This window comes from Perissodus microlepis, chromosome 18, assembly GCF_051167445.1.
Source record: "Perissodus microlepis isolate ML-2025 ecotype Zambia chromosome 18, ASM5116744v1, whole genome shotgun sequence".
Classification (NCBI taxonomy): domain Eukaryota; kingdom Metazoa; phylum Chordata; class Actinopteri; order Cichliformes; family Cichlidae; genus Perissodus; species Perissodus microlepis.
This window is the reverse complement of record NC_140478.1, coordinates 23,893,109-23,906,524: the sequence shown is the minus strand read 5'-3', so window position 1 is coordinate 23,906,524 and position 13,416 is coordinate 23,893,109. Positions and strand designations below refer to the sequence as shown.

Here is a 13,416-nt window from a genome sequence, read left to right as displayed (position 1 = left end):
CCTCAAAACGGTCCAGGCGATTAGGGAAAATAACAAAAAGTGTCTGGGTCAGATAAAGGAGACAGAGAGGCAAAATGGTTAAATGAAAGAGTTTTATTAAAGCTTCTATTAATAACTCAAATAAAGAGATGGACAAGCTGCCATCATCATTTAAAGAAACAAAACAAAACTCAAGCATTGGTCAGTGAACTGAAAAGTACGTCAAAAAGAGATTAGTGACCAAACACATTCCTCTCCACCGAGAAGGAGCAAACAATCACAAAACACAGCTCACTACCTGCAACCACCAAACACGCACGCACACACACACACACACACACACACACACACACACACACACACACACACACAGCTCACTAGCTGCAACCACCAACATGGCTCTGTGGCACCAGAGCTCATCCTTCTCTGGCCGTAAATACCTTTAAATGCTGATGGGAGTCAGCTGTTCAAAAGAAAAAGGTGGCACCTAAGGCAGGAGAGACGATAGGACACGCCCACACATGCAACTTCAGGAGGAGGCCCTGCTAGGGCCGTAACACCCCCTTCCATAAATACAAACCCATGGCTTGTAAAGCACACTGACCTTATCCAAATTAAAATCATAAAGTTCTGCTTTGTCATCTGGATCATAAAAACTGTGAACAGCACGTTTTATGACTGTAATTTGTCCTTTCTTCTATTTAGTAACATGGTCATTTTCCGTAATGTGGTAATCGTGGTTTCATCGTTTTTAACAATGAGGACTGGTAAGGATTATGTTCTCCTTGTTTGTGTGTGTTTGCTGCCGAATACAATATTGTTTTACAATAAAAATAACTTCACCAATCTAAATAAAGCAGTTGCTTAAATATCTTAGAAGCAGGCACATATCAAAATAGAGCTAATAAGTGTATCTCTCTCTCTTTTTATTTTTCTTGCCAAATATGTATTTGTTTGCCAACATGTTATTTTAATGCTTTACGTTTGTAGCAAACAGAATTAAAAATGAGATGGGATTGCAGTTTAATTGTGGCACTGTTGTGGCTTTGTGGCTTTAACATTTGGTTGATCTTTATTTTTCATCTCAGGGATCTGGATGTCATCCTGAATACAGGCATGGCTGGTGGCACCTACTGTGACATCATTTCTGGTCAGAAGGAAGGAAGCAGATGCACTGGGAAGCAGGTCACTGAAGGCAGTGATGGCCGTGCCCACTTCTGGATAAGCAGCAAAGATGAGGACCCCTTCATCGCTATTCATGCTGATTCTAAGCTGTAAATCCATGAATTATTTCTTCAAATAAATCTTTAAAATTCAAATGAAGATTTTTTTTTTTTATATTTTATTTTATTTTTTTCATAATTTTTGACCTGCTCATATTATTTGATCAAGGAGATTCAGCACTCTATCCATAACTTTACTGTGGCCCGACAAAGTCGAGTCCACGAGTCCAAACTCATCTGAGATTTTTAGTAGCGACACCTATGGGATCAAATTGAAAATCCTATATTGCCTCAGGGATGAAAGTATTGTTAGTACTATTGACAGTGCTATTAGTCTGGACCCTTAAAGTGTGATCACCATTTATTCGCGGTTTACATTTAAATTTTTTCATTTTTTCTTTGCAAGAAAATCAAGGCACTGTGCTAATTATCAGACATATCATACATAAATTCAGACACTGGGTTGTGAGAAAATTACAACCTGCTATTTTCCTGCTAGACACAACTAAATAACTCTATCACATTTTAGCGATAGTGACACTATTACACAGCATGTAACTTCCTGTGCATAAGCTTATGTGTAAGGTTAATAAGGAAGATCTGTAGTCACTCATCTGTCTGCTTCCCAAGTGTTGGCATCACTTCCACCCTCCCATGCTGTCAAGCTGATTGTGACATCATGGGTCTAGTCCAATCATTGGCCTTCTTCAAGCCAATCAGCCTTCACCTGGCATACTTTAAATCTCACTGCACATCTGTCATTCTTCCGTGCAGTTGCCTTCCTGCAAACCACCTCTTCCCCACTCACATCACTCATGCTCCATTCAAGCCTCCATCTTCATGTCAGGACTGAAATGCCTCATCTTTGTCTAATGTGACTATTTCAGAGATGGCATGAAAGTGTTTTCTGATAAAACATGAAAACTATTGAAAATAATAATTTATATTGTGGATACAGAGACTTAAGTTCCAAGCTGCACCTTTAAAGTACGGTGACAAAATTCCTCTTTAATATTATATATTTTTTTGTGTGTGAGAAATGTAAGACACTCTTCTATTTGAATCCATACAGTTCGATTTTATATAAAAAGAAGATGTGAACATAATGCAACCTGCTATTTGAACACAGCTAAATAAGTTTACTAAATTGTCAAGGACAGTGAAGCTATTACCCAGATGTTTACTTTTCCACTTTTTAAACTCAAAGTAAATAGTGCTCAGTGTGATTTGTTTCCCACAAATATCTGCCATTACAACACACACACACACACACACACACACACACACACACACACACACACACACACACACACACACACACACACACACACACTAAATACAACCTATACCTATCTGGGCTTTTTACTTTCTTGATCCGGAAAGAGATTCCAGATTGGTAATCAAAATTAAATTTGTGTATATGGCATCTGGTTATTGAAGCGACTGAAAAAGAAGCTTTTAAAAAATTAATTTCCTTTGTCACACACATAAATGTGTATGTTATGTGTTTGTGTCTGTTAATTGTTTCTCTAATAGTTAATCCATCAGTATTCTGGCTATTGTTAATGCTAAAATACATTTATTGTTTATACATAAAATACATTAATGGATAAAGGTTATGCTTGCTAAATTTCTGATTTCTCAGAGAAGCCCAGTGTGATGACTCAAGGATGGGTAGAAAAAGGTGAGTTAAGTGATTTTATAGTAATTTTTAATTTGTTGTTCGCAGATTTAAATAATATTTGCATCGTCAGTGTCTAAGTATATATAAATAAGAAAATAAAATGCAACCTACCATTGGAGATGCTGGCAGTGTTGCCTCTGGCATGACATTTACAGGACTTACTTAATATGTAAATCTAATCACACTGCTCATTCAGTATTCTAAGAAATTATGTTTAACTATAAGTATACTAACTCTTTTAACTTTTACTAATGTTTTGACTCACTAATACTGACTTCTATTTTTAAAAAAATGCTGACTGTCACAAGAGAAAAAGTATTTAAAAGTCTTTAAAAACATTCTTTGTCTTTAAGTAAAAACTTACACCTTAAGGACAATGTTAAGTCACATAGCCAAGGTTACCATTTCCAAACTTTTAAAACGAAAAGCCCAAAGCACTTTTTATAGTAAATTCTGTAAACTAACTTGATTTCCCCCTAATAGTAGAATCAGTATTTATTTTTCCCTGTGTGCTCCTCAGATCTCTCCTCCAAATGAACACATTCTGGTGAACAATCCCTTCAGGCCCTGGTGGCAGAGATACCAGCCAATCAGCTACAAGCTCTGCTCAAGCTCTGGCAGTGAGGCAGAACTGAAAGACGTGATCACCTGATGCAAAAACGTTGGGGTAAACTAAATTACAGTTGCCATTTAATGATTTTAACGATTTTTTAAAATGATTTTCATGAGCATAGATGCTGTCCTCAGAAATCAAGAGAAAACATGCTGATTTTATCCAAATTAAAATCACAGAGTTCTTCATGTGTCAGCTGAATTATTAAAACTACAGATATCATGTGTTATGTTTGCAATTTGTCCTATCCCCCTGTCTAACATTTTATGTAATGTAGTTAATGGACAGCCTCATTCCAACTGATGGAACAACCAGAGCAACCTTTGGACGAGGAAAAGGTGGTTTTATAATTTTTAACATTGATGACTGATAAGGATTTTGTTCTCTAAGGACTTTGTGTCTGACTGCTTCCGAATATTTTACTGCTTTACAATAAAAATAATTTCACCGATCTAAATAAAGCAATTGCTTAAATGTCTTAGAAGAAGACTGTTTGAGAACATATCAAAATATAGTTGATATGCAGATAATCTACCAAAAAGACAAACAATTTCCAAATCAAACTTATTCTACAATTATGAAAAAGTGTAAAAAGAAAAACATCTATATTTTTAAGCATTTAGTTTTTCATTACTCAGAAAGTGAAAACTGTTTCACAAAGAGCACTATTAACTGTATTTTATTATTTTTGCTACTATATAATGCAAAAAAGACATCTGCAAATGCCACAAACTGCAGTTTTGCTGTTACTCCCAAAGAAACCACACTCTATTGGTAACTCCTTCAGATAAGACTGCTGAGTTTGTAAAACACTTTGTTACTGTGGAAAACTTACTGTATATCTAGGCAATTCGACCAATCTGCATTTTCCATTCACCTTTCCACACACCTTTCTGCGCTTTTTATTTGCTTGATCCCGAAAGAGATTCCAGATTGAAAACCAAAATTAAATTTGTGGATATGACATCTGGTTATTGACCTGAGTGAAGAAAAATCGAAGTTTTAAAAATACAATTTCTTTGTCACCATATTTTAGCAAATGCAAGATAAATCTCACAAAATCACTTGAGCTAGAATAAGTGGTTAAAAAAAATCTTTAATGGACTATAATGCTGTGGCTATATTTGAAGTGCATGTTAGTCACATTTGGAAATCAACACACACACACGCACACACACACTGCTTTTTATTTGCTTGATCTCAAACGTGACTCCACATTCATTTTCCTGCTAAATACTAATAATATCAAACTGTCAAGGACAGTCATAGTATTTTATTACCAAAAAACCTTTTCTGTGCTTTTTTTTGCTTCATCCCAAGATTCCAGATTGGTAAGCAAAATTAGATTTCCGTATGCAGCATGGTTACTGAACTGGGTGAACAACTACTAAAAAAAATAATCAAAAACTATTTTTGCACTAAGTTTTACAATAGAGTATATATGCATAAATGTTTGAAGTATCTACTTACAAATGATACTGCTACCTTACCTCATCTACATTTAATCTGACTGTTTTACAGATGGCATCAAAGTATTTTTTGATAAAACATCACAACTACTGAGTAATATCCATCTTTAAATATTATATTTTTCTTAATGTTTTGAGAAAAGCAAAGCACTCTTCTAATTTTCATAGTAAAATTCATACATTTTCATTCCTTTTAAAAGGGGATGTGAGCAAAATACAGTCTGCTATTTTTCCTGCTGAACACAGCTAAACATGTCTATCGAATTGTCAAGGACAGTGGCGCTATTATCCCTGTTTACTTTTCCACTGCGTTACTGCGTTACTAAAACCATGATTTTTTGCGAGAATGTCTCATGACAGTGACGTAAGCGAGTGCGACGTTGGTGACAACAGCTGTCTGCAGATCAACAACGGATCATATATCGAGTACGGAGAGAGTATGAGCGTGCAGCGTTTAAAGCTTGGAAGTACTGACCTTACTTTGAGTTTGATTCCATAAAAAGTGACAAAAACATTAGCGTCAGTTGTGCGTGGGAAGAAAACTTCTTTTTACACCGAAAAAAACCCTAAACAAGCTCCGAGTGCGCAACGACGTAATGGGAAATTCACAGAGAAACTCGCGGATTCTTCACTGACCGCTCACTCTACAGGCTCCAGCACCACCTGTGACCCTGACTTAGATAAGTGGAAAAAAATGGGTGGATGGTGGGATATTATGTTCCTTATGTTTGTGTTTCTAATCTTGCCTCAAGGATTTTCCCCCTTTTTGCTTGTTTTACAAAAGCAAGAAAGTGTGATAAAAATGCACCTGTTTCGTTTCCACACCCAATGATATATGCCATTCTCTCATTGGTTCAGGAAAAAGTGAGTATAAATACTTTGAAAACACGGCGGCAGAGTGTGACTGCTTTTGGTTTTCTCATCGATCAAAAGCATGAAGTTGTTCATCTTGGTGGCTCTGTTCGGGCTTGGCTTGGCCCAGCACAACCCCCAATTTAAGCATGGAAGGACTGCCATCGTCCACCTGTTTGAGTGGCGTTGGGCTGACATTGCTCAAGAGTGTGAACGCTTCTTGGGTCCCAAAGGCTTTGGTGGAGTTCAGGTCTGTATAGCTGAGCATTGGACAATCCTTTCTTTTCCTGTTTCATACACAGACACATGTGTGTGTTATGTGTTTGTGTGTGTTTATTTTTGCTATTATTATCAAAACTATTATCAATATCATCAAACTATGTTTTTTACTTTCTCATTAGAATGACGTCTAAACTATCTTTTACTAATGTTTTGACTCACTAGCACTGAGATTTTTTTTTTTTTTGCAAGGAAGTCCTGACTGTAGTGCCAAATAACAACACTTGTTTGTTTTGTTTTCTCCTTTGCGCTCCTCAGATCTCTCCTCCAAATGAACACATTCTGGTGAACAATCCCTTCAGGCCCTGGTGGCAGAGATACCAGCCAATCAGCTACAACCTCTGCTCAAGATCTGGCAGTGAGGCAGAACTGAAAGACATGATCTCCCGCTGCAACAAAGTTGGGGTAAACTAAATTACAGTTGACATTTAATGTTAGGTATTGCAGACTTCAGACTTCTTCATTTGACAGACGTCTGGACATGTGGAGCCTCGTACAGAACAACAAGTTAATACCAGATTCTGTTTATGACACTTTTAGAACAACATTATAGAAACAGTACCTGGTGGGTTAGAATAAATTCATGAAGATCAACAATTTAGCAAATTAGTATGATTTGAAATGACCATGCAAAGAAAATGAATAAAACTGACCTAGTTATGTTAACTAACAGGTTAACATCTATGTGGATGCTGTTATCAACCACATGTGTGGATCGGGTGGTGGAGCAGGAACCCACTCTTCATGTGGAAGCTGGTTTGATGCTGGCAAAAAAGATTTCCCCAGTGTCCCATATTCTTACTTGGACTTCAATGACAATAAATGCAAGACTGGGAGTGGTGAAATTGAGAACTATGGTGATATATATCAGGTAAGAAATGTCACACAGACAAGTCAAACTTTATTTTAAAAGTTTACTCTTTTAAACATTGACTTAAGCTCTTCATACTGATTTCTATTATTTTGACCTTTCTGGCTGTTTTACACCAAATTCCTTTTTTGACTGTTGGCAAAGTCTACCTACAGAATCAGGAGAGGAGGAAGTAAATTATATACACTGATACATCTTAAACTCTTGAAATTTTCTTATTTTGTTTTTCTTATTTCTTACTTTTGACATGACCAGACCAAGGAAAACTATTGCATGATGAATAATGATACATTTCTAAAAATGTATTTGTAAGATAAGTCTTAAAATACAAATACTGTTATGATAGCATTTTAATTTTAGTCATTAGTCACAGTTTTTAAAAATATCGACTCAAATGAAAAAAAGGTACTAAACAAAACCAGGAAGACTGAAGCTTTAGTTTATTAAACATGCTGTTTTGAAATAGCAAATCTTATTAAGATCAAATAAGTTGTGAAATTTTAAAGCATATATTTTACACTTGATTTTTCTATTACCAAATATTCTAATAATATAGTCTATACTTTCAGATGCTGAACACAACCAGAGTATAATCCTTGTTGTTCATTGAATTTCCTAATTTGAATAGAATTTTCAAAAACAGGCGAAGCTGAAAAAAAAAGTAATCTTTAGAGAAGAGACAATTGTCTCTACCTTCTCATGTTTCTTTTAGAATGACTACATTGATTCCACTAAACGTTCTAATTTAGAATACTATAGTAGAAACATATCAATTCCAGCACAGTGTACAATGTCTTGCTTCTTAGCTCCACGATCTGAATAAATATGAACTGTTGTAGGTACGTGACTGCCGTCTGGTGGGTCTGCTGGATCTTGCCCTGGAGAAGGACTATGTTAGGGGCAAAGTGGTCGAGTACATGAATAAGCTGATTAACATGGGTGTGGCTGGATTCAGAGTGGATGCCTGCAAGCACATGTGGCCTGGTGATCTGAGTGCTGTCTATGGCCGTCTGAACAATCTTAACACCCAGTGGTTCCCCGGTGGCGCCAGACCTTTCATCTATCAGGAGGTCAGTTTTTCTGGACAAACTGTATCTAGAGCAGCCATCAAACAGGATGGAAGAGAAGCATTTACAAATACAAACATTCAAGGAGAACATTAAAGTAACTACTATTTGGAAAGAAAACAAAAGCACATAATAGTATACAAAATTGAAGATTAGGGTAATAACAGAAAGAAACAGAAGCAAAGTGATTTTATTTATTTAAACCCTTTCTAATTTACAGATTATGGATGATATACATTTTGAACTGAATCAGCTTCCTGGGGTATGAATTTCGCTCTTTTCACTCTAGGTTATTGATCTGGGAGGTGAGGCCATTTCAGCTAATGAGTACGTCGCCCTTGGAAGAGTGACTGAGTTTAAATATGGTGCCAAACTGGGAGAGGTCTTCAGAAAGTGGAACAACCAGAAGCTTTCCTACACTAAGTATGTGTTGTTTCTACTAGTGTATCTGAGGAAAATATTACACAATTTAATATAAAAGGTTTTTTTAAAGACATAACAGAGATATGTCATTGTTAACAATACTCTTTGTAAAGGAAAAACAAACAGGTAAAAACTACTATAAAGGTGCAGGGGCCAACCAATTGGTTGTCAAAGTCAAATTCACATCCATCATATGTTGACTTTTTGAGAAGCAGAATTTTACAGGAGTGTAGTTAGAGCAACCAGTGCAAACTCTATCTTAAGTACTGGTCTGAACAAAGACTTAGTAATGATCAGCTATAATAAAAAAAATAAAATAAAATACATTTCTTTTTTCTTTGCTGTATTTAGGAACTGGGGAGAAGGATGGGGTTTCATGGCTAATGGGAATGCTCTCGTCTTCACTGACAACCATGATAACCAGAGAGGCCATGGTGCTGGCGGTGCATCCATCCTTACATTCTGGGACCCCAGGCTCTACAAGATGGCTGTTGCTTACATGCTTGCCCACCCTTACGGTGTAACCAGGGTCATGTCTAGCTATCGGTGGGACCGCAACATTGTAAACGGACAAGTATGTTCACAAGTATAATGCAATATCTAGTGTGTATTAGACGTTTTTTTTGTTGAATTCGTTCATTAACGCTTGTATAATAGGATAAGAATGACTGGATTGGACCCCCCAGCAATGGTAATGGGTCAACCAAGCCTGTTACTATCAACTCTGACCAGACCTGTGGGAATGGATGGGTTTGTGAGCATAGATGGCGTCAGATCACGTAAGTCGATGGACTAGTAAGCACACTGACCTTATGCAAATTCACATTGTTCTGCTTTGTCAGCTACACCATCAAAACTGTAGACATCATGTATTATGATTGTAATTTGTCCTTTCTCCTATTTAGTAACATGGTCACTTTCCGTAATGTGGTCAATGGACAGCCTCACTCCAACTGGTGGGACAACCAGGGCAACCAGGTTGCCTTTGGGCGTGGTAACCGTGGTTTCATCGTTTTTAACAATGAGAACTGGTAAGGATTATGTTCTCCTTGTTTTTCTGTGACAGCTTCCTAATACTTCATTTTAAATTAAAACAAATAATTTCACCATTAAAATAAAACATTTGCTTAAATGTTTGAGAAAGAGACTGCTTGGCCACATATCAAAATAGAGCTAATATGACCGTAATTCACCAAAAAGATTGACAATTTCTACATTAAATTTATTGTAATTAAAAAAAGCTTAGTTAAAAAAATGTCTGTAGTTTTTTAAGCCTTTATTTCTTTTATTAGAAATTGAATTCTGTTTTATATAGAGCAATATTAATTGTATATAAAAATAAATAAATAAATACTATGACAATATACTACTACTAGTAGTAATAATAACAAGTATTAATATATAATTATTAGTTATTATATAATTATTATTATAGGATAGATAGAATGTTATCATATAATCCACAAAAGACATCTGGAAATGAAATGTCTACAAAGTACACTTTTGGTGTTATTCCATGATTGCTGAGTCAGTAAAACTCTCTCAACAGAGAATGAGAAAAATGAACTGCATCCCTTTTCATTTATTACCAGATATGTAATGCCTTCCTTTGCCCAAGTGGTATTTGATTGCTTTACATTTGTTTTATTGTCTTGAAAGCAGAATAAATACGAGAGGGCAATGGAGTTTAATTGAAGTTATGACTTCAACACTGGGTTGTGGTAATTGTGATCTTTATTTTCCATTTCAGGGACCTGACTATCACCCTGAACACAGGCTTGCCTGGCGGCACCTACTGTGACGTCATCTCTGGTCAGAAAGAAGGAAGCAGATGCACTGGGAAGCAGGTCAGTGTTGGTGGTGGTGGCCGTGCCACCTTCTCGATCAGTGGCAAAGATGAGGACCCCTTCATCGCCATCCATGCAAATTCTAAGCTGTAAATCCAGGAATTATGACTTCAAATGAATCTTTAAAATTCAAATAAAGCTTATTTTAAAAACTGAAGATGCTCTTTGTCATTTTTGACTTTTGACTTTTTTTTATATTCAAATAATAGACTGACATGTAAATATGTTCATGAATATGTTCATTTATAATAAATACTCTTCAGGGTGTGAAATGAAAACCCACTCATAATATTTAGTCACAATGTATTTAAAAAAATACATCTCATAGTAATGGTGGTCCTAAAATAAAGTAATGACACATTTTTATTGTTTCTTTCCCTGGTGGGTGGGATGGGCTCAGAAAAGAATTAAAGGGTGAGCTGCAGTATGGGGGGGAATTATATTAATTATATTATATTATTATATTAATATAATTATTATTAATATAATTAATTAATATATATTATATTAATTATAATGGAATTATATCCATTGAGTACAGTAACATAGACAATGTTATCCATTGAGTACAGTAACATAGACAATATTGCACCCTGAAAAGGGGATAAATCAATCAATCTCAGACACAATGCTTCTCTTTCAGCAGCTTCATTGCTAATGATCTAGAAATATAGACATACAAATTTATTAAACAACACTGCACATTCTCTGGTAGTTCTAAGGGAACATCTCAAGACAGTTTTCTTTCCTCTCTTTTCACTTACAGGTGAGTAAAGAATATTCACTATTTACAGTGTTTCTAGTACACTTTGGCCTTTCCTCCTTTACAGATGACATTAAACGTAAGAATTTACAAAAACGTCTTATGAATCAATAAGCATAAACCTAGATCATTAAAGTTAAATATACTGAAAATAAACAAAGCATTCATATAAAAATATTAATAGAATTTTTCACTTCATACAAAATAAAACAAGCTTTAACCAAATCAAATCCGAAATGCACACAAAGCTGTATGTCTTATAGACACTCTTGAAGGATGGTGCTCCATGTTAACTACCAACAGAGCGCTTAGCTAGCTGCTTAATAGTATCCTAACAGTACAGTGAAACATGAATCACCTAAACATTCCTAGTATTCTAGTGGTACAGATTTGCAGATATAGTCAGTACAGCTCAACATATATATTTGTGCAGTTCAAAAGCAAAAATACTCAACTTTTTTCTTTTTCTTTTTTTTTTTGCCTGTCCTGTCCGGCACTGTAGCATTCATAATTGTTGTTTGAAAGCCAAGAGCAGATTTATTTTCCCGAGTGGACCTTATGCTATACTGGTGTACTTAATTGTCGTAGTTTATTAGTTATTACAATCAAAATGGACAGGATTGCAGGATGGGAAAGAGAAAGAAGAAAGAAAGAGAAGTTGGGAAGACAGTAAAAATATAGGAGAAATGGGGTAGAGAGATAGAGAGAGAAAAGACACTGGAAATCTGCTTAACCACCTGCTTAAGAAGAAAATAACACAGTAAGGAAATCACAGTAACAACCAACATGCTATAACTACCGCATGTTGTTGAATGCTACTGCGCAGCATCACAACTAATAATGCATGATATGTTTAGAGGCAGCACCCAACCAAGACAGTGTGTGTCTGTTTGTACACCTGTGTGAACATTTGTGTGTACACCTGTGTGTTAAGGTACCTGGGTCATTGACACAGTGTTTTGAGTTTTGCATTATTATTGAACTTTGATTTTGTTATTATCTATAATTTCTAGTCGTTTGGTTTCTGCGTTAGAGATCTTATTCTTCTGATTTCTGTCTATGTTCCATAGTTGCTCTGTCTCCCCTGTCAGCTGTATCACCTTGCCAAGTCTGCGTCTCTGTGTTATGTTTCCTGTTTTACTTTGAAAGTCCATGTCTCTGCTTCCCTTGTCTCCTTAGGCCTGATTTGTCCCAGCTGTGTTTCCCTCCTGTCTCCCATTTCCTGATTGCTCCATCTGTCTATTTAAGCCCTGTGTTTTCCTTTGGTCTGTGTTGCGATCAGTGTTGGGCAAGTTACTTTGAAAAAGTAATTAATTATAGTTACTAGTTACTTCTTCAAAGTTACTGAGTTAGTAACTGAGTAACACGATTCGAAAAGTAATTAATTACTTGAAAAGTAACTATTGCGCTACTTTAAAAAAAATGTTTAACCCTCTGGGGTCCAGGGTATAACTGGCCATTTTTCACTACTTTTGATTTTCCCTCTACATTTCACCTTTAAAAACTATTTACTTTGCCTTGTTTGGTATCATTCTTTTCAGCACAACCTCATGTGTCTGAATTTAAACTTATGTTTTCATTTTGACATACTGTATTAACACAATTGATCTAAAATCAGACAAAAAACATAAAATCTGAGTAGAAAAAGTTATATTTTTTACTGTAACAACCACAAACATGTTTAATGAATCATATTTCATAACTTTAAATGCAAATATAAAATGTCAATTTTCAAATCATATGCACAAGTTTTGCAAACAAAGTTATTTGCAGCTATTTACTTTTTACCCTTTTTTAAATAACCATTTCAAACTATTTACAGAACAATCACGTGTTCTGCATTCAATAAGATGCCACACAAATTATTTGTGCCACTCCAAATATTTCTGTCCACTATAAAGGAGAACATCACAGCCTAATACCTGCAGGTCTGACAGCAGCAGGTGTATCACTCCTGTTCTCTACCTGGAGACAGCAGTCGCCTCATTGTTCTGATACACAACACAAAACTATCCACAACACTACACACTAACTACACAAGACAACACATTAACTACACACTTCACAGACACTGTGCTAGGCAGCTCTGTAGCTGCCTTGAGGGAGCAAGTCAAGGCTGGCGAGCTTGCTCTTTCTATCTCTACCTCCACTTCTTCGCCGCTGCTGCAGCAGACTGAGCTTTCCACGGCACCACTGCAGCAGCTGCATTTGCAGCATCAGAATCCCTCTTCCTTCACGTCCTGTTCTGACCACTCCTCCCCTGGCTCATGCTTGGCATAAATGTGGTCAGGGTATGAGGAGCCAGTCACCGCTGCTCCGGCACTTTCTGTTTCCTTCACCACTCCT

At 36.1% G+C, this 13,416-nt stretch overlaps 1 protein-coding gene across 2 annotated transcripts; it reads left to right on the top strand.

Annotated features, from left to right (window-relative positions):
* Positions 1 to 5,336: 5,336 nt before the first annotated feature.
* Positions 5,337 to 10,464, top strand: LOC146367921 (alpha-amylase-like). 2 transcript variants are annotated; one of them, XM_084912370.1, is made up of 10 exons: positions 5,337 to 5,673; positions 5,827 to 6,070; positions 6,358 to 6,504; positions 6,773 to 6,970; positions 7,810 to 8,040; positions 8,327 to 8,460; positions 8,812 to 9,034; positions 9,118 to 9,239; positions 9,366 to 9,491; positions 10,211 to 10,464. In XM_084912370.1, exons 2-10 carry the CDS (start codon positions 5,903 to 5,905, stop codon positions 10,398 to 10,400), a joined length of 1,539 nt encoding a protein of 512 aa, XP_084768496.1. In that variant the 5' UTR covers positions 5,337 to 5,673; positions 5,827 to 5,902; the 3' UTR covers positions 10,401 to 10,464. The 2 variants fall into 2 exon arrangements, with proteins under 2 accessions (XP_084768496.1, XP_084768495.1); XM_084912369.1 differs by having other exon boundaries at positions 5,337 to 6,070.
* The last annotated feature ends 2,952 nt before the right edge of the window (positions 10,465 to 13,416 follow it).

What these genes read in the sequence shown, in the direction of transcription:
- LOC146367921 (XM_084912370.1), top strand. Translation starts at nt 5,903, where the DNA reads ATGAAGTTGTTCATCTTGGTGGCTCTGTTCGGGCTTGGCTTGGCCCAG. An exon ending in AAGGCTTTGGTGGAGTTCAG is followed by an intron (nt 6,071 to 6,357) that starts GTCTGTATAGCT and finishes TGCGCTCCTCAG; the next exon opens with ATCTCTCCTCCAAATGAACA. An exon ending in GTTTTTAACAATGAGAACTG is followed by an intron (nt 9,492 to 10,210) that starts GTAAGGATTATG and finishes TTTCCATTTCAG; the next exon opens with GGACCTGACTATCACCCTGA.